This window comes from Benincasa hispida, chromosome 6 (genome assembly GCF_027475165.1).
Source record: "Benincasa hispida cultivar pf3 chromosome 6, pf3_genome.v1.1, whole genome shotgun sequence".
Classification (NCBI taxonomy): domain Eukaryota; kingdom Viridiplantae; phylum Streptophyta; class Magnoliopsida; order Cucurbitales; family Cucurbitaceae; genus Benincasa; species Benincasa hispida.
The window spans coordinates 28,660,675-28,686,456 of NC_143483.1; the positions used below are offsets into that span (position 1 = coordinate 28,660,675).

Consider the following 25,782-nt stretch of genomic DNA (forward strand, 5'->3'; position numbering starts at 1 on the left):
ATGACTAGAAGATATGAGCATATTGTTGTAGCAATTGAAGAATCCAAAGATTTGTCAACTCTCTCCATCAATAGCTTAATGGGATCTCTTCAATCTCATGAGCTCAGATTGAAGTTGTTTGATTCTACTCCTTTGGAAGAAGCTTTTCATTTACAATCCTCCTCTAGAGGGCGATCTGGTGGAAGAAGAGGTAGACGTGGCGGTAGAGGCAATGGATGATCCAATGTCGTAACAAATTCAGAGTCAGAGAGCAGAGACAATGAATCTTCTTCAAATAGAGGAAGGGGAAGAAGTTCAAATAGAGGAAGAGGCAAAAGTGGTGGTCGTGGAGATTTTCCTCACATATAATGTTTCAATTGTAGATGTTATGGACATTTTCAAGCAGACTGTTGGTCTAAGAAGGCTAATTCTAGTCAAGCAGAAACCACTCTAATGCATGAGCAACAGGATATTGATCAAGGTCTTCTCTTCCTCACACTCAACGTCCAAGAAACAAGCATTGAGGAAATATGGTATCTTGATAGTGGTTGCAATAACCACATGACAGGAAGAAAGGGTATTTTTATATCTTTAGATGAATCTCATCAAAATGTAATGAAGATTGGTGACAACAAAAAGCTTGAGGTCAAAGAAAAAGGAGATATTCTTGTTAAGACAAAAAAGGGAGCAAAAAAAATTACTGATGTGTATTATGTTTCAGGTCTCAAACACAATCTTTTAAGTGTTGGGCAACTTCTCCTAAGAGGACATGATGTTATCTTTAAAGATAACATATGTGAGATTAGAACCAAGAATGGAAGTCTCATAACGAAAGTACACATGAGTCACAACAAAATGTTTCCAATTAAAATATGTTATGAGAAGCTTGTTTGTTTTGAGACTTTAGTAAATGACTCTTCATGGTTGTGGCATTTTCGATTCGAGCACCTGAGTTTTGACACTTTGTTTCACATGTGTCAACAACGTATGGTGAGAGGAATGCCAAATATTAAAAAGGAAGATCTTGTGAAGCATGTGTTTTTGAAAAGCATCATCGAAATTCATTTCCGACTGGAGATTCTTGGAGAGCATCAAAACCTCTCGAGCTTGTCCATTCAGACTTATGTGGACCTATGAGAACCATTACACGTAGAGGTAACCATTATTTTCTCACATTTATTGATGACTACAGTCGGAAAACGTAGATTTATCTGCTAAAAGAAAAGAGATCTACTTTTGAATGTTTCAAGACATTCAAAGCAATGGTGGAAAATGAAAGTAACTTGAAATTGAAAGCATCGCGTTCGGATCGTGGAGAAGAATATATAGTCTTTGCAAATTTCTTGAAGGAAAATGGAATCAAAGAAGACTGTTCGAAGAACTCCTCAACAAAATGGAGTTGCGGAGAGGAAAAACACAATAATAATGGAACTTGACAGAAGTATGTTGAAGGCCAAGAAGCTTTCAGATCAATTTTGGGGAGATGCTGTAACTTGTACTGTTTATCTCCTAAATCGAGCTTCAACTAAAAGTGTGCAAGGTATTACTCCTCAAAAAGCATGGAGTGGATTGAAACCAACTGTTAGTCACCTAAGAGTGTTTGGGTGTATTGCTTACTCTCATATTTCATATGAGAAAAGAGGTAAACTAGATGATAAATTAAAAAAAAATGTATTTTCGTTGGGTACAGTGAGAACTCCAAGGCTTACAGATTATACAACCCTGTAAGTAAGAAAGTTATTATTAGTCAAGATGTCAAGTTCGATGAAGCAAAATTCTGGCAATGAGATATACCAAATAAAGTCCAAAATCCATTACTTGTTGACATGAATGGCAAAGAAGATGCTCGAGACTTGGAGCTTGAAGATACTCAACCACTAACTTCATCTTCTTCATCACATTCCACAAGTGATGAAGAAACTAATCCAAGGAAGACAAGAAATATTCAAGAGATCTATAATACTTCAAGAAGAATACAAGATGATGAACATGTTGATTTTGCTTTATTTGCAGATGGTGATCCTATATACTTTGAAGAAGCAATTCAAGATGAGAAATGGAAAGATGCAATGGATCAAGAGATTGATGCAATCAGAAGAAACGAGACATGAGAGTTAGTCAAATTACCAGAGAATAGAAAAGCTCTTGGAGTCAAATGGATTTATAGAACAAAACTGAAGCAAAATGGAGAAGTGCAGAAATACAAAGCCAGACTCGTAGTAAAAGGTTACAAACAAAAGTTTGGTGTGGATTATGAAGAAGTTTTTGCACCAGTAACTCGCTTGGAGACTGTTCATTTGATGTTAGTCCTTGCAGCACAAAATAACTGGAAAGTTCATCAAATGGATGTCAAGTTAGCATTTCTAAATGGGTATTTAGAGGACAAAATTTATGTTGAGCTGTCCCCTAGTTATGCCGAAATTGGAGAAGAAAATAAGGTATGTCGATTGAAGAAAGCATTGTATGGGCTAAAGCAAACACCAAGAGCCTGGTACAGACGTATCGATTATTTTTTTCTTGAAGGATGATTTCAGAAGATGTCCATATGAACATGCTCTCTACACCAAAGAAGACAAAAATGGTAATTTCTTGATGATTTGTCTATATGTTGATGGTTTAATCTTTATGGGAAAATCAAACATGATGATTGGCGAGTTCAAAGAGAGCATGAAGAAAGAATTTGAGATGACTGATATGGGTTTACTTCATTACTTTCTTGTTATTGAAGTTAAACAAGGTAATAATGAGATTGCATTTTCCCAAAAGAAGTATGCAAAAGATGTGTTGATAAAGTTCAAAATGGAGAATGTTTATCCTGCTAGTACTCCTATGGAACTGGGTTTAAAGTTAAGCAAACATGATCATAGTGAAGCTTTTGATGCCACCATTTATAGAAGTCTTGTTGGAAGTTTAATGTATTTAACTATAATTAGACCTGATCTTATGTTCTCAGTAAGTTTATTGAGTAGATTAATGGTATCACCAAAGAGAAGTCATTAGGAAGCTGGAAAGAGAGTTTTTAGATATATTCTTGGAACTGTTGATCATGGAATCCACTATAAAAAGAATGTGGATAACGCTCTTGTTGGCTACAGTGATAGTGATTGGGGAGGAAATATTGATGATTTCAAAAGTACTTCTGGGTATGTATTTAATATTGGTTCTGGAGCAGTTTCATTGACATCAAAGAAGCAGGATTTTGTACCATTGTCAACAACGGAAGCTGAATAAATTTCTTTGTTTGCAGCTAGTTGTCAAGCACTTTGGCTTAGAAAGATACTACATGAATTGAAGTGTCCTCAAGAGAAAGAGACCGTCATGTTCTGTGACAATAAATCATCTATTTCACTTTCGAAGAATCCGATTTTTCATGGAAGAAGCAAACACATACATATCAAGTATCATTTCATCAGAGAATTGAGCAAAGATGGAGAAATATATATCTAGTATTGCAAGACACAAGATCAAGTTGCAGACATATTAACAAAAGCATTAAAGACAGACTTATTATTGAAAATGAAAGAAAAACTCGAAGTTAGGAAGTCTAGCTTAAGGGGGCATGTTAGAAATTAATAAGCTAGATACATTATGGATAACACATTCCTAGATACATTTCTAATTTCAAGATACATGCATTTCTAGATACATGTAATTATTCAAGTACATGAATGGTATGTATACATGTACTTCATTTATTTTGTATCTTTTAGGAAGTGTCTCTTGAGTACTATATAAAGATTTTATTTCCCTCATTTGTATACAAGAGGAAAGAATCAAAATCAATAGAAGCAAATTGAAGTTTGAAAAGAAACCGAGCTTCAAGAGAACAATATTCTTCTCTTGTACGTTCTTGAGTTTTGTAAGAGAACAAGTTTCTTCCCTTAAAAGTTTGTGAGATTTAGAGTGAATTTAGAGTGGGCTCGCCAACGTTTTCAACACGGTGTTGGTTGGCCGAAGGTGGTCATCGAAATTGACCATTAAAGATGATTTTTTACAAAGATTGTAGTCGTAGGTGGCTGTCGGAACCTAAATGTTAATCGCATGAAGGTGGTATTAGAGTTGGTTGTCGGAGTTTGTCGTCGGAAGTGGTTTTCGAAGCCCCTAGTGGGTCGTTGAAATTTCTCGTTCAAAGGTGGTCATTGAAGGTGTTTTTCATCGGAGTTTGTAGTCGAAAATGGTTGTCGGAGCTGGTTATCAGAGTTTGTTGTTGGAGCTTAAAATTGGTCATCGGAGTTGGTAGCGCAAAGGTGGTCTTTGGAATTGAGTCAACAGAGGTGGTTGATGAAGCTCGAAATTAGTTGTCGGAGTTGGTCGCGTGAAGGTTGTTAAAGCCCAAAGTTGGTCGTCAAAACTTTCACCAGAAGTAGTTGTTGGAGCCAGATTTCATCGTCAAAGTCATCATCAAAGATGGTTCTTGGAGCCCGAAGTTGGTCGCTGAAGTCAAAGGTGGTTGTCGGAGCTCGGAGTTAGTTCCCAGAATGTGACAGTAGCCGATGGATAAAGCCATTGAAAATATTGGAAGAAGGGAGAGTTGGTGTGAGTTGTATTATATATATATACACACACACATATACACATATATACACTTATATACACTTATATATACACACACACACACATATACATATACATATATATATATATATATATATATATATATATATATATATATATATATATATTTGAAATTAGTATAGTTCTTAAAATATTATTTATGATAGATTATTATTAATAAAAGAAAAGTTAAAATAAAAGAATACGTACAAAATTCTTACAAATTAACTTTAGTTTTTGTCGCCTATCATATAACTGATCTTCACTAATGTGTAAGATATAACTAAAACATATTTATCAAAACAAAATGTTATATAAATCATAAACAACATTACTTTGTAACTAATACAAAAAACTTTGTGTGGTAGACTATTGTAAATTACCACACCATAATCTATAAACTTTAAAAATAATGGAGTTGAAAAAAAAGATGAATAAATACAATTAAGAGAATATACAAGTTATTTTATCGTTGTAACATACAAATTATTGAACAGTTTATAGTATTATAAAATGTAAAAAAGTTACAAAACTATCAAAACTCCAAAAACTTTTGACATTTCACTTTTAGTTATAATTAAAGATAAATTTATAAAGTTTAGAATCAGTTTCAAGGTTTATTAATAGTAAAGTTCACTGAGAAAATTATTTTAAAATACTTGATCAACCAATTTAATACTTGTAACTTAAATTTAATACTTACAGTTTAAAATAAATAATTGATAAAATTAATTCTTGAAATAAATTGACAAAACCTTTTGTAATTAAAATTTGAAATTAATAATTTTTAAATATTTTTTTAGGAAAGAGTGATTTAGTTGAGGAGAGGTAATTAAAAGTTAATGTGAGAGATAAAAATATACATGGAAAAGAGAAAAAAGAATATTGAATTGAGAGAGACAAATGTAAAATTGAAGAAGGGTGTAGAACCAAGAAAAAAGTAGAGTTAAAAAGATAATATTCAGTAATTATATTTCAAAATTTTCATATTTGATATAATTTTTAGTCTATTTTATTAGTTTCTCTTTAGATTTATGGTCTTTAGCTAGCAATTTAGAATGGAGTGTGAGTGTCTAATTAAATGAAAGTAATTTCTCGAACTATATATTTTTGTCTTAATTTTCAGGGTCTAAATTATTATATTTAATTATTTTCTTTATGTCAAAAAAAAAACTTAAGTATTTTATTTGTATTATTTGAACATGCAATAATGGGTTTTATTTTAGTTCTTTTATTAGTATTTCAAATTGTAAAAGGGTATTTTTGTTCTTCAGATATATTATACAAAAACTATTTGTCAATATTGTTATTTTTATTATTTATATAAAACTTTGAACCCGTTCCATATTTAGTATTAAGTTAATTATGACTCCAACGTTTATCTAAAATGCACATGAACTTATCATGTAAATGAACAAAAAAAACTTACACAAGTCAAATTTCTTCATATAATTTTTTTTTATAAAATAAAATAAGGATACAAGATATGTATATGTGTGTATATATATATATATATATATTGATTGATTTTTTTTTAAAAAAAATGGACTATATGAAGAAAAATTATAAAACAATAATAAACAAAAAAAAATGCAATGAACAATTCTTCATCCATTGTAATGTGGTGATAATTGCTAATGATTGTTGTAATTATTAATATCACAATTGATAGTTATCAAGAAACCATCCAACAATGAAACCTTGGTATGTTTCTAAATAAGACTTTTGTTATTGTTTTGGTCGAAGAACTATTATGTTGTGTTCTGGGTGGCTCGATTCTTGGTTCTCCTATTAAAAGAAAGCAGATCCATATATATATATATATATATATATATATATAGTTGGGACTACAAAGATATAGAAGAAGCAAATAAATTAAAAAATTACCTCAAATGTTTGAGACATTTCAACCTTGCATTTCTCTTATCTACATTTTTATATAAAGAAAGTAAATAAATAAATAAAATTACACACAAGTATATCTCTAACAAAATTAGATACAATAGATGATTCTACCACTTGACTTTTTATCGTGACTTTGTAAGCATGAATTAAAGAAGAAAATTATATTTATACAAAATAATTGTTAGATAAGAAGGAATTTGAAGGGATTGGAAGAGATAACGGAGAATTAATGAGAGAGACAATAGGAGAAGGCAAATGTGAATAGGTGTTGGAATGTTAAGAAAAAAGAATGTGAACAGTGAAAGAGAGAGAGAAACAATGAGAGGATTAATAATTATTAGAGAGAGAAGTGAAATTTTGGAAGAGTGGGACGAGGTATTTCAAGAGGGAAAGAGATAAGGAGAAGGGTAATTATGAAGGGATTGAAATTCTGACAGAAGAAGCATATCAACGCATTTGTGTCTTAGTTTTTCATTTTACAAAATTTAAGAAAATAGAGGATGGAAACAAGGATATACAATATAAATCTAAACATACTTTCTACAAAAAAATTCATAGAGGAAAGGGATGGGGATTGGACGCACCCTTAAAGAACCGATTCTTCAAGTTTACAAACTACAAGACCATGTGATTGAGGGCATCAACTCCAATAATCTCCCACTTATTCCAAAGCTAGTGGAGTGTACAAATACAAACTACAGAAGCTAAGTACAGTATACAAAACAAAAAACTAGGGCATACACTACGTGTCTTGTTAAATCTCCCATTTGTCCTAGACTAGATGAAGCATGTCTCGTAGACCTAGACTCTCCAGGTGACCCTAAAAAACTTTAGTCGTGAGAGCCTTTGTAAATGGATCAGCAACAATGTGCTCCGAAGCAATATTCGTGACGATCAGGTCCCTTTGATGCACAGTCTCCCATATAAGATGATATTTGCATTCTATGTGTTTTTCTCAATTATGGCTTCTAGGCTCCTTGGAATTCGCCACAACACCACTATTTTCGCAATAAATGGTGATAGGCTTGACATGTTTGGAATAATTTCTAGATCAGCAAAAAACTCCATACGCCATATAGTCTCCTTGGTAGCTTCACAAGTCGCTACATACTCTACCTCAGTGGTAAAGTATGCTATGCAACCTTGTTTGTGCTTCTCCAGATCACAGCTCCTTCGTTAAGAGTGAACACTGATCTTGAAGTGGATTTCCTAGAATCCGTATTAGTCTGAAAATCAAAGTTAGGGTATCTTGTAAGGATCAAATTCGTAGACCCATACACAAGCATGTAGTCCCTCGTTCTCTAAAGATACTTGAAGATGATTTTAACTACTGGGCAATGATCTAATCCTCAGTTAGACTGATATCTACTGATTATTCCCACTACATAGCAAACGTCAGGTCTAGTACATGACATTGCGTACATTAGACCGCCAACAACCAACACATAGAGAACCTGTCTCATTTTCTCAACATCCTGAGGTATCTTAGGACACTGTTCCTTAGACAATACAATTCCATGCCGGAAAGGTAATAACCCTCTATTGGATTTCTACATCTTTTGACAGGCATCTTATTAATATACGATATTTGAGACAAGGTTAGCATTTTGTTCTTAGGATCTATGAAGATCTGATCCTTAGAACAAACTGTGTCTCTCCCAAATATTTCATTTGGAATTGGGCCGCTAAACACTGTTTAACATCAGTCAGTAAACCTACATCATTTCCATTGAGTAGGATATCGTCCACGTACAACATTAAGAAAACTACTAATTTGTTGATGATTTTCTTGTATACACGAGGCTTATCAACATTTTAGTCAAAGTCATAAGATTTGATCGCAGTTATCAGACCTTATATTCACTAGAAGAATTTCGGGCTTTAATGTTGGTTTTAAACCGACATTAAAGATAGTATTATTAAAGCCTTTTAATGTCGATTGTCTTTAATGTCGGTTTTAAACCGACATTAAAAGGCTTCAATAACATTGTCTTTAATGTCGGTTGCAATCGACATTAAAGCTCTTCAATGAAATTTTCAACCGACATTAAAGCCCTTTTATGTCGGTTCCAACCGACATTAAAGCCCATAATCTGTCCGTTTTATCAATTATTGTCCATTTTTTAAAATATCGTTGTCGAATCCATTTTTTGATCAAAAAAAAATAACATGACACATCATCATCGAACATTGTGGCTATGACATATTATTTATATATAGCTTGCAAATCTATTACATTTAGTCCACAAATTCTGCTATAAAATTATAATTTAAAAGGCCATACAGTTATTCATCCCTTGAAAACACAAATTACAAGTAATACAAACATTATGATTTTACAAACATTATGAGTTTACTGTCCCTCTCCAATTGGTAAGTATGGATCCCTTCATAATTCTTCTTGAACAGACCCCCCCGGCTTCAACAGTGTCTGGTTATGGGCATCTTTGTCTGACCACTGTTGTTCAAAGCATCACAAACAAAAAAGGTTTAAGCCAAAGGATTGAAAGTGAAAATGTGATCAGAATTCATATTCAACTAACCGTGTTTATTGGGAATGTGTATAAATGGTACATTCAAGGAAAAATTCTTTACTAGAGTTCCCCAAGAAAAAGCATAAAGAAGTTGCGATACCAAATCTTTACTCCTTTGTTGCACATGCAAAACAAGAAAACTCAATAGTTGAATAAATGAGAGAATCTTTCTTTTAAAACTGTGAGTCATCAACTAAAACTTATTAAAACTCTGAGTCAAACATTCTTTTAGTGTATTTAATTAGCATAATGCATATGTTCTCAAGCCAATCAATCGTTTAGTTCCTGCATCTATTGCTTAGCTCCAGTGGCCTATCGTGTAGCTTAATCGTTTAGTAAACAATCTCGCGCATAGGCTATCGTTTAACTACCGTGCCCATCGTTTAGCGATGACGCCTTATCGTCTAACGCATTCACCTATTGCTTAACATCATCACCTATCGGTTAGCATTCCGCCTATCGTGTAACGGGTCTGCTCAGCGTCTAGTGCAGCACGGCTATCATCTAGTGCTCATGCTCATCGCATAGCGCCATCGTGTAGTCTATCATTTAGCACCCACACATCTGCTATATGATCGTCCAGAGCCCACCTACACGATCGACGATTGTCCAGTGCCTACCTACACAATCGTCCAGCACCCGCGCATCTGCTATACGATCGTCCAACGTCTGCCTACACGATCGACGATTGTCCAGTGCCCGCCTACACGATCGACGATCGTCCAGCGCCCGCCTACACGATCGATGATCATCCAGTGCCCGCTTACACGATCGACGATCGACAATCGCTTAGCTTTGTGCATCTGCTACACGATCGTCTACCTCATCGTTTAACTCCCCGCATTGCTACAAGATCGTCCAGCGCCCGCCTACACGATCGCCTACCTCATCGTTTAGCTCCTCGCATTGCTACACGATCATCCAGTGCCCGCTTACACGATCGCCTACCTCATCGTGTAGCGCTACCCATTTGCTACACGATCATTTACCCAGTACCTTGCGCTCAACATTTCACTTTCACTACTCTTGCTCATGCATACCCAACACAGGAGCATCTCTTGGCAACGCCTCTTACCAATACTTCAACAAATGTATCATATACAACAAAATCATTAATCAAATCAAATTTCAAAGGCCATAGACACATAAAAATGCCCAAATCTAGGAGCAGAGAGACATATTGAAGTGAAAAAGCAACTGGCTTTCATTGAGATATTTACACAAACAATTGAGAGGCGTAACATAAGAATAAAAATTGCTGTGAGTTTAAGAGAGGAAAGAGAAGAAGAGCATACTGATCTGAACGAACAATGAATACAAACTTCAGATCGAATGACAAATGGTGGCACATGGATCTAAGCGACTTCAGATCTGGACTTCAGATCCGGGCGACTGGGTGTGGCCAACGACGGATGAATGAAAGGATCTACACCACAGACAATTGGGTGAAACTTCAGATCTGAGCCAGATCTACACCATGATAGACTCTTCACCCACGATCAACGGACGAATGGCAGACTCTTCACCCAGATCTACACCACGACAGACGATCGACGTACGAGGTTCTACACCACAGATGATTGGGTTTGGAAGAGAGAAGTGAGAAGAAGAGGGTTTGAAGAGAAAAGTGTGAGAATGAGAGGAAGAAGAAAATAGGGGGAGAGTGAAGAGGGAAAATGAAAAAAGTTGGGAGAAAATAGAAAATAGGGGGAGAGTGAAGAGAGAAAAATTAAGCGGGTCTTTAATGTTGGTTTAAAACCGACATTAAAGGTACCCTACAATATCGGTTTAAACTGACATTAAAGATCGGTTTTTTTTAAAAAAAAAAAAAAAACAAAATCAACATTATACATCCGATTTCACTTTTTTTAACCGATATTAAAGCCCAAAATTCTTGTAGTGGTTCCAAGATTGAGATGCTTGCTTCAATCCATAAATGGATCGATTAAGCTTGCAAACCATTTGCCCTTGATCTTGGGAAAATCACTTTGGTTATTACATATAGATGGTCTTCTCAAGATTATCATTCAGAAAGGTAGTTTTGACGTCCATTTGTCAAATCTCATAGTCATAATATGAGGCAATGGATAGAAGAATTTGGATATACTTTAACATGATAACAGGTGATAAAGTTTATTCATGGCCCACTCCCTTAACCTAGGTATAACCCTTTGCCACCAGTTTAACCTTAAAGGTTTGTACCTTACCATCAACACCCCTTTTTCTCTTGTAGTTCCACTTGCAATCTATAGGTTTGACCCCATCAGGTTGGTCTACAAGATCTTAGACTAAATTGGAGTACATAGACTCCATTTCAAGATCCATAATTTTGACTGATTCATTTTTATCCATATCATTCGTTGCCTATTTATAGGACAATGGATCCTCAACGTTGCCATTTAATATGACAGTTAGGGTTTCTATTAAACCCATATAACGAATAGGTTGGTTTGCAATCCTCTCACTATATTGAGGTGGATGTGTTCGACTAGATGAACCTACATCAACATCTTCAACAACTCTTATTGAAGTTTCAGTAGTTTCGCTGGAAAGCTCGCTTAACACAATCTTACTACAGAACTTATGCTCCTTGATGTGGTTCTCTTATAAAAATGTAGTAACTTTATTATCTTTAAGATCGTAGAAGTAACCATCACTCATTTTCTTGGGATAGCCTACAAATAGGCATAATTTTGAATGAGGTTCCAATTTCTTAGGATTTACCTCGAGCATGTGTGCTGGGAACCCCAAATCCTAAAGTGGATTAAAATACCTTTACGACCATCCATAATTCCAAAGGTGTTTCAGAAACACTTTTGGATGGAACACAGTTAAAAATATAAAGTGCAATTTGTACTACATAACCCCAAAATGGATCAAGTAAATGAGCGAAACTTATCATAGACTGAAACATGTCCAACAAAGTTGTTCTCCTTTCTGATACACCATTTTGGTAAGGTGTACCAGGTGTTGAGAGTTGGGATGCAATTCCGTGTTCTATCAAATAGTCCTAGAATTTTAGATCCATATACTCTCCACCTCAATCAGTTCGATTTGTTCGACTAGATAAATCTACATCAATATCTTCAACAACTCTTGTTGAAGTTTCAGTAGTTTCATTGGAAAGCTCGCTTAACATAAGGGTTTATGCCCTCTGATGTGGTTCTCTTCTAAAAATGCAGTATTCATCGACACAAATACTTTATTATCTTAGAATCGTAGAAGTAACCACCATTCATTTCCTTGGGATAGCCTACAAATAGACATAATTTTAAATGAGATTCCAATTTCTTAGTATTTGCCTCAAGTATGTGTCCTGGGCAACCTCAGATCCTGAAATGATGCATGAGCATGCTTAATTTATCATGCAAGCATATATTATAAAACTTATATTAAAGAATGATGCATGATCGTATGTTTATTCTATGATGGGATTTTAATCTATGTGGTATACAATATAAAATATAATAAATTAAATCATACATCACATGTATAAATTAATAAATAGCAACATTGGACAAAAAAAAAAGGCATCCGAAACAATTAATTAAATTAATATAACTCTTATATTAATGTAATTAATAAAAAAAAAGCAATTACATTTCATAATATTTAAAAAGTACGATAAAACTGCTTTAAAACAGCAACTATACTAGAACATACAATCTGCAATATCTGGTGTGCACGTGAGATCTACTCGGAGCGTAACGACGCTTGTCGGCAATGTAGTTATGCTGGTTTGGAGCTTGCCATAATGTAACATTATGCTCCACCTCAGCGTCGCAATGTTGCTGCCGAGTGTAGCTATGTTGGGTATTCTGCTTTACAACATAACACATAGCGTAATTACGCTGCCGCTTACGCTCCAAGGCAGAATGCAACCTCTGCTTCAATTCCTTAGTTTGTCTTGCTCCGTTTTGCTCCAAATGGCACCAAAATGATCAACAACACTTGCATATTGAGTGACATGGACTTAAAGACTCGATAGCAAAATTTAAATGCCCAAAACATCGAGCCCTTACAACTTTAAACTCCTTAAAGTAGTAAATATAATGTCAATTTTTGAAACATTCAAGTGCAAACCAAACATTCAATATGTAAAATTAAAACCAACCAAAACTCTAATTTCAAGTCACAAAATAAAAATCATAGATACGATTTGGCTCTGATACCAAATGAAGGGTTCGGAATTCCCACAATGGAAATGGACAAACACATTCATGTCTTAATTTTTCGTTTTACAGAACTTACTAAAACAAAGGATGGAAACAAGGATAAACAATATAAATCTAAGCATGCTTTCTATAGAAAATATCAGAAAGAAAAGGGATGAAATTGAACTTACTTTTGAAGAACTGATTCTTCATGTATCCTCTCCAATGAGACTATGAATGGATCTTATCCGCTTCTCACTAACACAACAACATTACAAGATCTTGAAGACAGTAACACTTTTTGGACACCACCATATGTATTACCTTGTTATTCTCAAAGTGAGAATCAAAGAGAGTTTGGTGGGCTTCCATGTTTAATTTTGGTGAAAAAGGAGAGATTGTTGTTGAGAAAAAATGCAGAGGAAAAAGATGAAGCTTAAAGAGAACTTTTTCTACCAATTGAATTTTACGTGAAAAGTAAAGTCTATTCCTTTGTCTAATTTTCACCATATGAGAGATAGAAAGGAGTCGTAGAATAACTCCCTCCATCAATATGAAATAACTCCCAAGGGAATTATTTAAAAAATTCAAGATTTAAACATTAATTATATTAACATATTTAATATAATTAAATCTATACTATATATCATATCTCATATAATATATAACCTATAGTTTATATTATATCTATAATATAACCTGTAGTTTATCTTCTCTTATATAAGTCTTAGTATGAATCATATTCATATTAAATTTTAACCTGTAGTTTTTATATGAATCATATACATACAGTTGATATTTGAATCATATTCAAATATTATTTCTCTCATTAAACTTTATATTATAATGTATTGACATACATTATATTAATTGTATCACATACAATTAATTCCCTTTAATTAAGTTGAACAATTCAAATTAATCCAAAATTAATTTGATTCTCATTAATCCTTATTAAACTAACAAAGGGATCTTATGGACCTACATATTGAAGCTCCAACGATATGTGATTAATTAATTAAACACTTTAATTAAATTAATCCCCATTCATTGACTGTCGGTCACTCCACTAAAGATCGATAGCTACACTCTTTGCACTGTAGATATATTTCTGTGTCCATTGGATATAACCAATCAATAATGTATTGATCCTTCACAAGTTGCTCATAAGTACAAATGGATCAAAATTACTGTTTTACCCTTGTAGTTACATCTAACGCCTTAGATACCACTGATCCCTCTAATGAACGATTAATCATAGTTCAACTATAACTAAACCCCTCTCGAGCAAGGAGACGGTGTGGCGCCACATTGTTCAAGATCCAGAATCAATCCTTAAAGGAGCAATTTATCTACTTACCCTAACAACGGAAAGGAGTGAATTTCTTCTTGTGTAGTTGTATTTCCAGCTCCCCAATGAGACGAATCTAAAAAATGGTAGACATATTGAGTTGGCTAATCTGGCCACTCTCACTCATGCAGATCAAAAAACCGCCCTTATAGGCAGGAATTCATAACTCACTCAAAGGTCAAGTCACTTATGGTCATCTTGGTGAAATGTAAGTCTCTTCTAGTAATGACATTATAAAAAGAGACTAATCATTTTGTGATTTGGTCTTATACAAACTCTTTGTATAGGATATTCCTACTCTCATGTCTCCACATGAATGATTAGGATTAATCATTTATAACACTTTACAACAATTGTAACAATTACAAAGCGGGTCGTTTCCGTAGTGTCACCAGGATAAGGTACCTGGCCTTATCCATCTACTATAGACCATTCAGGTTATTACTTAAACATAATCCACATATATGTCACCACATACATGTTTAAGCTACATCGAATAACCTTAGATCTTAATTTAATGGTTTTGAGTTCATGCAACTAAATGTCAAATAAAATAACACTTATTTTATTAAATAAATAATTTGTTTGTACATATAAAGTTTACAAACTATAAGAGCATGAGATTTAGGGCATCAACCCAAACAAGTGGGAAGAGAGAGAGTATCATGAGGTTAATTAAGGTATTACTAAATTACACAAAGATAAAAGTGTCAAAAAAAGGTTTTTTTCCACATTCCTACTTTTATATATATTATAGATTATACACAAGAGAAAGTGGATGTTAAGTTAGATCTAATTTACCAATTTGTTGTTCAAATATACACGAGAGTGATAGCGCAAGCAATAGAGATTATGATGAAGAGTCTTAATGTCATGCTTAGTTAATTAATTACAATAGATTATTAATAACTAGATGCAAGAAAAGATTGAAATCAGGAGAGGATACCTTTATGTTGGGCTCATAAACAAAGTCGATACCCTAGGTTGTGTTTCTACTTCAATCTCATCTCATTTGTCATCATTTATTGTTTTCTTTAGTATAGGTTTTTATGAAGAGTTGGTCCATGAATAAAATTGGAACAATTTCTATGCATATCTAAAATGATTAATAACCCACTCTTCAATACTCGATTTCAAATCATTTTTACTAGCTTTTCAATCAACTCTTTCGTATCCATTCTGATCATTAGATTTTGTTACCATATATGTATCTTGAGCAATAATTTAGGCTAATTGTTAGGAGATTTATACTTTCTTTGTTATTCTTCTTGTGTATATTTATGATGTGATTTTTCAATTGTAAATATACAACACATATTGATTCAATAAAATATAGTTAATTTCGTCCTATAGTATCATAGCCCTAAAGCCTGGGGCTTATCTTATTCAACTCTAGCTGCTCCTCGTGAACCCTTTACTGCTCAACTTTAGGCGATCCGACTTAGATCCATCTGTCCCCGTCCCCGTTCGTTCATGTCGTTTTTCTTGTCTGGGCGAGTGGATGTTTTTCCCATGCATAGAAGACACAAGGGTTTGAGGAGTTTCAGCCGGTTCAGTCCAAGTAAACCTGTCTGTTCCAAGTAAATCGTTTGGTCCAGGAAAACCAGTTCATCGAAGAAAACCAGTTTGGTCCAAGAAAATTGATTCGATTCATTCCAGCTGGTCTGGTTCAGTAGTTTGGTTCTCTTGACTTGGTTTGATTAAACTTTGGTTCACCAATCTATAATGGCAAAATATTACGAACTTCTTTACACAAATTGCAAATTACATGGTCATAAATTCCTTGATTGTCCTACATTTGAATGTAGGTACTGCAACAAACAGGGTCATATTTTGGACGATTGTTCGACTCGACCTCGGGATAGACGATTCACTAAACCAAGGAACTTGTCTAATGCGAGTTCATCATCTGTTGTTGTTGTCTCCTCTTCAAAAGATCCTTCAACCCTTAAGGGGTGTTTGTTTCAAGGGTTGGGCTTGGGATGAGTTAGGCATCCTAATTCCAACCCTTGTTTGGGACAAGGGTTTAGAAAGCCAAGACTTCCTACACTCTTTACCATGGGTTTGAATATTAAACACTATTCAAACCCATGGGTTGTAGTTTTTTTTTTCTAATTTAATCTAGGAAGTTTGTCGACTAACTTTTGGACATCACTTTTGGGGATCGCTATCGACCAACACTGATCACCACCTTTCACAACTGCCGCTAGCCACTTCCAGTCATCACTTTCGGGGACCCTGTTGGCGAACTTCTGACTCTTGCCAAAATTTGACCGCTGACTGCCAGTTCCGATGACCCTACCGACAAACATCTGACCACCAACTCTGGCCAAACTTTGACTTCAAACCATCACCTCCGACGACCAACTGCTAGCCATCCCCGATGATCTTGCCAGCAAACTTTCGACCACTGACTCTAGCCAAACCTCAATCGCCATTGGTCAACTTTGGAAAACATTAATAAAAACACATTTAATATATAACAAACCAAACAAACTTGTATATAAAAATATTTCTAAGGAGTTGCCAAACTTGTGTGCTTTTATTTTGAGGAATTTTTTTAATCAAAAGTGTTTAAATGAAGATGGATATTTGAAAACAGATTTTTTCTAAATCATTTCAAATTGACCCTTAGTAGCCTCAAAGCATGCTACAAATTTAACTTTCATAGAGGACGCAGCAATGATAAACTGCTTTACACTTTCTCATGAAATTGCTCCACCACATAATAAGAACAAATGGCCAAATGTGGATTTTCATACATCCACATATCCAATGAAATCTGAATCTGAATATCTAATCACATTCTTGAAGATAATCAGAACTTCTATAAGTAAGCACATAATATGTTTCTTGCAGATACATAAACACTTTCTTTGCAACTTTCGAAAGATCCAATCTTGAATTACTTTGATACATGTCTAACATACTGACAACAAAATGATGTTTGGTCTGGTATAACTTTGTGCATACATTAAGCTTCTGATAATAGATGCATGAGGAATGATTTCCATTTGATTTTGTTTCAATTCATCCTTTGGACATTGCATGAGACTATACTTATCTCTCTTTTGAATTGGAACTATCTTGAAGAGTATTTATCCATCTAAAATTTCTCTAAAACTTGATAAATATATGCTTTTTAAGACAATCCTAACCATCCATGTGCTCAATCACGGAATATTTCAATTCCAATCACATAAGATGCCACTCTTATCTTTCATTTCAAAGTTCTTAGAGAGAAATTTACTTTGGTTTGACATAATAAACCAAAGTCATTAGTAGCCAGCAAGATGTCATCAACATACAAAACAAGCATTATAAACTAAACTCCCACTGATCTTTAGATATATACATTGATCAACAACATTTTCTTTAAATCTAAAAGATGTGATGGTATTATTAAACTTAAGATACCATCATCGGAAAACTTATTTAAGTCCGTATATTGACCTCTTTAGCTTACAAACTATATGTTTTTTTCTTTCAACCACAAAACCTTCTAGTTGATCCATGAATACTTCATCTAAATTTCCATTTAGAAAAGTAGTTTTCACATTCATTTGATGATGTTCTAACTTAGTGAGCAACTTAAAGTCATAATAATTCTTAATGAATCCTTTAAGAGACTAAAGAAAAGGTCTCCTTATAGCCAATACTTTTTTTTTTTTGGTATAACATAAGACAACAAGTCTAGTCTTGTATCATTCAATATTTCCATTTGAGTCAAGTTTGGTCTTAAAGATCTATTTACAGCCAACACTTCTGCTTCCTTTGGGCAATTCCATAAGGTCCGAAACCTAATTGTAATCGAATGATTCTAACTCTACTTTCATGGTATCTAATTATTTAGTAGAACTATCACTTTTGATGGCTTGTGAAAACGAAACTAGATCATTATCAATACCTAAGTCATACTCTGATTCATGCATTCAAATCACGTAATCATCAAAAATAGTTGATCTTCTTAATTCTATTTCTTATGGTTCCTCAATTATAGGTTCATTCATTATAATATCATTATGTGGTGTTTAATTGTTAATTTTTTCTGTGGGTTATTAATAGAGTCAACAACTATAGGAAGAACAACTTGAGAAGAAGTTAAGGATGAAGGAATTTGACCCTAACTTCATGTATTTCCACTATACGTGGTTCCAAACTCCTACTAATTCCGCCATCTTCAATGAACCTTGCATTTCTAGTTTTAACTATTCGCTTACTATGGTTAGGATAATAAATATCTACACCCTTTTGATTTTTCTGGATAACCAATGAAGAAACCACTGGTTTCTTGAATCCAATTTATTTTCATGTGGATTATAAATTCTTACATCCCCTTGGCAATCCCAAACATGCAGGAGCTTTAAACTAGGTTTCCTTTTTATCCACAGTTGAAAAGTGTCTTTGGAATTGGCTTGCTAAGAACATTGTTTAATAAATATTGAGTGGTTCCTAATGCGTACATCCACAAAGATATGGGTAAAGATGAATTAATTAACATACTCCTAACCATGTTCATTTATGTATGATTACGTCTTTTAGCAAACACCATTTTGTTGTGGTGTTCCTGACATTATGTATTGAGCACTCCATGACTTTCTAGGAATCTAGCAAATGGACCAGGCATTGTCCATTATCATCATATTTCGCATAATATTCGCCACCTCTATCTAACCTTATAATTTCCACGTTTCTATCTAATCGTCTTTCAACTTCATTGATAAATATCTTTTGGACATCTATCATTTGAGATTTTTCATGCAACAAGTAGATATACCCATAATTTGAAAAATCATCAATAAAGGTAATGAAATACTTTTTCCATCAAAAGATGGAACATCAAAAGAAATAATTTTGAGGAGCTATTAGCTTTTAATGGCTACTTTATTAAATGTGTTTTGTTTGTTTTCCATTAATACAACCCACACAAGTTCCATGATCATAAAATTCAAATCTAGAAGGATTCCATTCTTTAAAATCTTTCAATTCTTTCTTTAGATATGTTCATGCAAAGACCAAACAACCATCAAACTTAATGGTGATTAAGGTACTCATTAATATTCTAGCAAGGATGTATTAACCGACTTAGACTTTGAACAATTTTCCACATATTTCACAATATGCTTATCATTTTTAATTTTATAATTGAGGACTTGATATTCTTTTCTATAGTCATTTGTATAAATATTAGACTCAATCTATTTGATCTTTCCCAAACTTTATAAAAATCTTTCCTGGACACTACTAGCATTAGTAAGTGCAACAGGTATCTCACTTAAGAGTGGTAAATCAAGATCCAAAACACAAAGATGAAATCAGATTTGTTCGCACTAATCAGACAAATTGAGTCCATTAAACTTGATTATAGGCGTAGCTTGCGAATAAAGAGAAATAAACACAAATACTTGCAAATACAGAATAAATATGCTTATACATTATTGCTTTGAGAAATAAACTTAAATACATAATGTAGATTCAAATAACATTAAATAATCATTAAGCATATATTGAAGTTCTTCTTGGGAAGATACAACAATATACAACATTCATATATAATTGATACTAAATTTAGTTTCACATAATTAGTAATTGAAATGCTCAAATTAGATACATTAGTTATCTTTTGGATATACCAAAAAATATCTAATCAAACACCTCAATTAACCACAATAAGGTTCAAATTATCAAACTACTGATCAACCTTTGAGCGATTCAAAATGTTTCATAATAATAAAAACCAATACACTCATGATAATATCTTTAATAATTTCTAATATCATCTCCTTCATTAGCATCACATAAACTTGAGTAATTGAGTTAAGTTTAATTTGATATCTAATGAACTTTCTATGGCCAACAAATTATTCATAATATATACATATCATAATAACATAATTGTAAAGAATGTTATCATACAATGTACAAAATGTTTAATATTGCAAATAATTTTATCAATGAAAACTTTATACGTTCTAAACTGTGTAATTGAAATTATAAAGATAAAACGAACATACTTTAAATTTTCATAGTTTGCATAATACATAAGAATAAAACAAATACACAATTCTTGTTATTAAACTTAATTCAATTTAGCCTTACATAATACAGAAATTATAATTAATTAAAAGGTTAAACTTAGCATGTGAAACATTAGTTAAAAATAACTAAGAATATGAATTAATGATTCGTCCTAATCACAATTGCATGCATCCAACTACCCTTTTATTTTAAGGAAAGGACAAAATTGCCATGGGTTGGATTTGCCATCAGATTGCAACCCGAGTTATTGACATTAATGGTGGATCTAAAAATTTTGTGGGACTGGAAAGTAAATTTACCATTGAATTAATTAGTGGTTTTGGTGTATATATATATATATATATATATATATATATATATTCTATAAATAGTGTAAAATTGAGGTGTACTCGAGTTCTCCTACATCCATAATAAATCCGCCTTGTTTTATAAAAGCATATTAATTTACAATAGATATACAATAATCATCAATAAAAAATCATAAGTTCTTAATCAAGGCTCTGATGCCACACGTAAGTTGATGATAATACAATAAAACTCTAATATTGTGTAAAACAATAAATTTCAAGATTTTTGAACTAGATGATTTTCCCAATAACATTAGATAGATTAACATATATTGATCTGTGATAATGGTCTTCTAAGAGATTGTATTTCTCTCTCTTATCCTTCTTTTAGAAAAAGTGCTTAATGAGGCAGAGAGAGATGACTAGTCTCTACGATTTTATCTTTATATAAACACCTCCTTATTTAATCAGGGAATTATCTTTTAATTAATTTTAAAATTGTCTTTTACTTAATTAAAAATATTAGGTTCAAATATAAAATAATAAATAACGCAGATGGGTCACATTAACGATAATATTAAATTATAAATAAATCTAACAATGGTTGCACTAAAAACAGTGGATGGAAATTTTTGGAGGAGAAAAATAGAGGAGAAAAGAATGGTAAGAGGAGAAAAATAGAGCCATACTATTGGTTAAAAAAATTGTTTTCCTTTAAAAACAAAAATATTATTGTAAACTTTATGAATTATATGGGAAATTTTTAAAAATAGAAAATAAGAAAATTTATTTATATAAAATAGCAAAATTTTAATATATATATATATATATATATATAGAAATTGATAGAGATTAATAAAAGTCTATTAATATCTATCAGTGATATAAACTAATTAAAAGTCTATCACTAGACGCTGATAGAAGTCTATCAGTGTCTATCAATATTTTTATTGTTATTTTTGGAAATAAGTTGACATTTTTTCTAAAGGTGAAAATTTTCTAAATATTTACGAATGCCAATTTTCAAAAGTTCATGAACAATAATGTGAAGTTCGTGTCATTTGATATTTATCGTGTAAGTCAAAATAAAGAATTCAAGCATTTTATCGATCATTTTCCAAAGTAAAAGTGAGGAATGAGAACATTTTAAAAATAGCTGATATGGACAAAAAAACTAAGCAGTGATGAACAGTCCTAACTGCAAGCCTATGCTATCAATTAAGTAATATAAAAAGGAGATTACTTCAAGTAGAGTGTAAAGAATCGAACCAAACTAAGCCGATTCGTAGAGTCAATTTTATCATAAATTGAAATTGAACCGAACTGAACCTTTTGAAATAGTTTCCTTGAAAATTTGTACAAAATGATCCAAAAAACAAAAAAAATTCTATGACTGACCTCTTTCTAAATATTCATTTGTTACTAACCCTTTTGACATGTGACATATCACTTTTACCCTTAATATTAAATGCTCTCTTCTTATGTATTTCCTACATCTCTTTTACTCTTTCCTTCCAACAACAACAAAATGAAAACTTAAAGTCATTTAAAACGAAAGGTATTTTAATATTTTGCTTAATTTATAAGCATGGTTGGAAAGAGCATGAAAAATCATATGAAAGTGATAGGTCATTTAGTTAAAACAGAGTTGTATTGACAAAGATATGACAAAAAATTATTGTTTGTGTAGAAAAAGCGTGCGATCGTTGACATCAACTTACACGATCAGTTACATCAGCATACACGATTACTCAATTTTTGTTTTGCAATTTTGCTTTGGTCATATCTTCGTCGATATAACTTCGTTTTCGCTAAATGACTACCCATTTTCATACGTTTTTTCGTGTTCTTTCCAACTATACATGTAAACACTTTTCTGCTCACATTCCATGGTTTTTGACACTTCAAATCATGAATCTAGTTCGACACCTATTCATCCATTTTATAATTACCTTTAGGAGCCTAAGATATTAAACACATATTTCTATGGTTAATTTTAACTTAGATGAATCAAACAAACAACTTTTTGTGACTTTGAAGGTTTGATAACTCCAAAAAAGAGCTATCTTTCCCAATCTAAATTGGGCTAGTACTTAGGAATTTAATATTTAAATGTGTCTTTATGTCGGACATTGAGCTTAAGAGGTCATTAAGACATTTTAGGAGCAAATTGGGCTAAAATGGAGCACTTAGAAGTAAAAAGGAGCTTTCGGATTTAAAGGCTAGCAAATGACGAAAAAGCCCTTGAACAACCATGTTGCAACTAGGAGTAATAGCGTAAAATAGTAGCACAGTCATGGGTTAGCTTGCTCAACGCTATGGGGCGTTAAGGGAAGTCTTAGACAATGTTGCAACACTACCACTAGCATCGTGACACTTTCTACTATGTATATACATATGCAAGTGGATTGTTGCTCTATTCACTAATACATGTTTAATCGCTATAGATTCGAACATGAACACAATCTTCATATTTCATTTTGGTTTTTAATCCTCAAGTAGCAAAAATTGAATCCTTGTATGTTTGAGATGTAGGATATCTGTAGCTCACATGTGCATGTTCAATTTAACTTCAAAAATCATTAACCAACTTAAGCTATCTAGATTATTAATCATCATAGTGAAAACCTAAATCTTAATGGAAATGTTAGGACTATACGAAATAATATCCTGCCCTGTAAAACGATATTTAGTTTAATTAATGCATTAATCTTAATTAATAGTTAGGACACTTGCTTAATCTTCCAACAAGTCAGGTTTTAAAATAGGTTAGTTAGGACGAGTGAGTCATGTTTGTGCTTCCTAATCGAATGTTTGTTTTAAGTTTCAGTGATCGAATTGCATAGGATTACCACCTGTTTATAAGCTAGATTGTCTAATTTGATTAAACCCACTATTGTTTAATTTCATGCACGCTATTTTCCATGATTTACATTACTATCCATACCAATTTCCCTCGATTTACCACTTTAATTAGAGAATTAACTTTGTGAAAGTATCTCAAGCTTCCTATGGTTCAACCCGATCTTACTACTTTTACCACCCAGTTTTAGTAGTTTTTATATTGGTAGAAGATGCACACAACTACATTTGTAAAATTGTAATAAAATTAAAATGGTCTTGGCCACGTATTTCCTCAGGCAATCAGTTTCAATTCTTTTCGGTATCTAGAGATTGTTCCAATTTTATTTAGGTGACCAACTTTATTGCAAACTAATCTAAAACTAAATTAAGAAAGCAATTAAAGTGATCAAGTATGAGAGAATTTTGGACAAAGCGACGTCCAAAGGTATAGAATTCATCAATGGACCTAATCGACTTAATTGTTTTATTTCTGAAATCAAATAACATAATACTTAGATCTAGAAGTCTTTTATCTGGACTACCTCTTTTGAGGTCATTTTATTTCACTTAATTACTAATTCTTAATCTCTTGAAAATAGCCAACTGAGGTAGCAAAACCTTGAGATGGTTTATGATGTTATATTAAGAGAAAAGTAAAAGATTTGTATTCATTTACTAAAAGTACATTTGTGAACAAAAGACTTGAAGGAAATCGGACATGAGGATTTCCATGAGCAGCGAAATGATCGTTCCAAATTCCATTCGTATTTGAACATACGCTATTACAATAAAGAAACAAAAACTAACTGATCATGCAACATACGAAATTACAGCATACTTTTCAATAAGATCAAGGGATAAAATATACATACCTTTGACAACAAACGCTCGTTCAATCTCCAAGACTGCAACACATGAACGCTCGAACACAGCGACCGAAACACAGCACAATCAATCAACAACCACCGCACGAACACTGCAAACACAACAAACGACCTTCAAAACCTCGACTCAGTCGAGTTGAGTATGACACCACCACAATGTTTACCTTGATATTCTCGATGTGAGAATCCAGAAGCGTGGGCTCTGTGTAGACTTGGTTAGAGGAAAAGACCGGAGAAATAACAATTGTTTAAACGATTGAGCAAGTGGGAGAAGACAAAGGTCTATCATATAGACGATGCCCAATCGTTTAACAAATGCTCTGCGATTTCTTAGCAAAAGCTCCATGATCGTTTCGCTAATGGCCAGCTGAGTGAACTATCGTGTAGTGTCACTCCACGATCGTTTAGTCTCTCTTCAGCTATCGTTTAGTGAATCTAATCCACTTGACAACCTTTCCGTGAGTTTTCTTTTCAAGAATAGAAAATCTTAAAAACTTAATCATCTGAAATTTAGGAAAATATTTTTTCTTTTATCTCACAGTTACCATGAAACCACCAATAACCTTCTACTCAATTGGTTATTAGGTAAAAAGATATAATTATCCAATAATTAATATTATCATAAATATATATGATAACCAACTTATCATACTATATTTATAACCTATAGTTTTAATATTTCATCTCATGAAACATATAAATCATAGTTCATTTTCTATATCATGATACTTAATGTAAATCTCATTTACATTAATTCTCCACCTGATGTATCTCATAAATTACACCGATTATATCACATATAATCGAATTTCCTCTTGTCAATTTGAACATTTCAAATCAACACCAAGAACTGATTCTCAATTTGACTCCATTGAGCTACCAACGGGACCTTATGGACCTGTAGAGGATCCATCATCTGTTAACTGTCAGACACTCCACTAAAGACTAACAATTGAACTCTCCTTACCACAGATATATTATGTGTCCATATTAACCAAATCAACGGCGTGACAACCCTTCACAGATCCTTGTAAATATAGCTGGACCAATAACCGTTATGCCCCTGTAGTTACATCTAACTTCTTAAGTACCACTGATCCCTCTAATGAACATAACTCATAGTCCTACTATAACTAAGTTCTCTCTTCCAAAGAGACTTGTAGCTACTATGTTCAAGATCCAAAATCAGCTCTTAAGGGAGCAATCTATCTACTTACCCTTGCTTCTGAGAAGGAAGAGATTCCATCTTGT

At 32.9% G+C, this 25,782-nt stretch overlaps 1 protein-coding gene across 1 annotated transcript; it reads left to right on the forward strand.

Annotated features, from left to right (window-relative positions):
- LOC150035573 (uncharacterized) lies at positions 1-1,116 on the forward strand. Its single transcript, XM_090314357.1, has 2 exons — positions 1-190; positions 386-1,116. Exons 1-2 carry the CDS (start codon positions 1-3, stop codon positions 1,114-1,116), a joined length of 921 nt encoding a protein of 306 aa, XP_090170483.1.
- Positions 1,117-25,782: the final 24,666 nt, after the last annotated feature.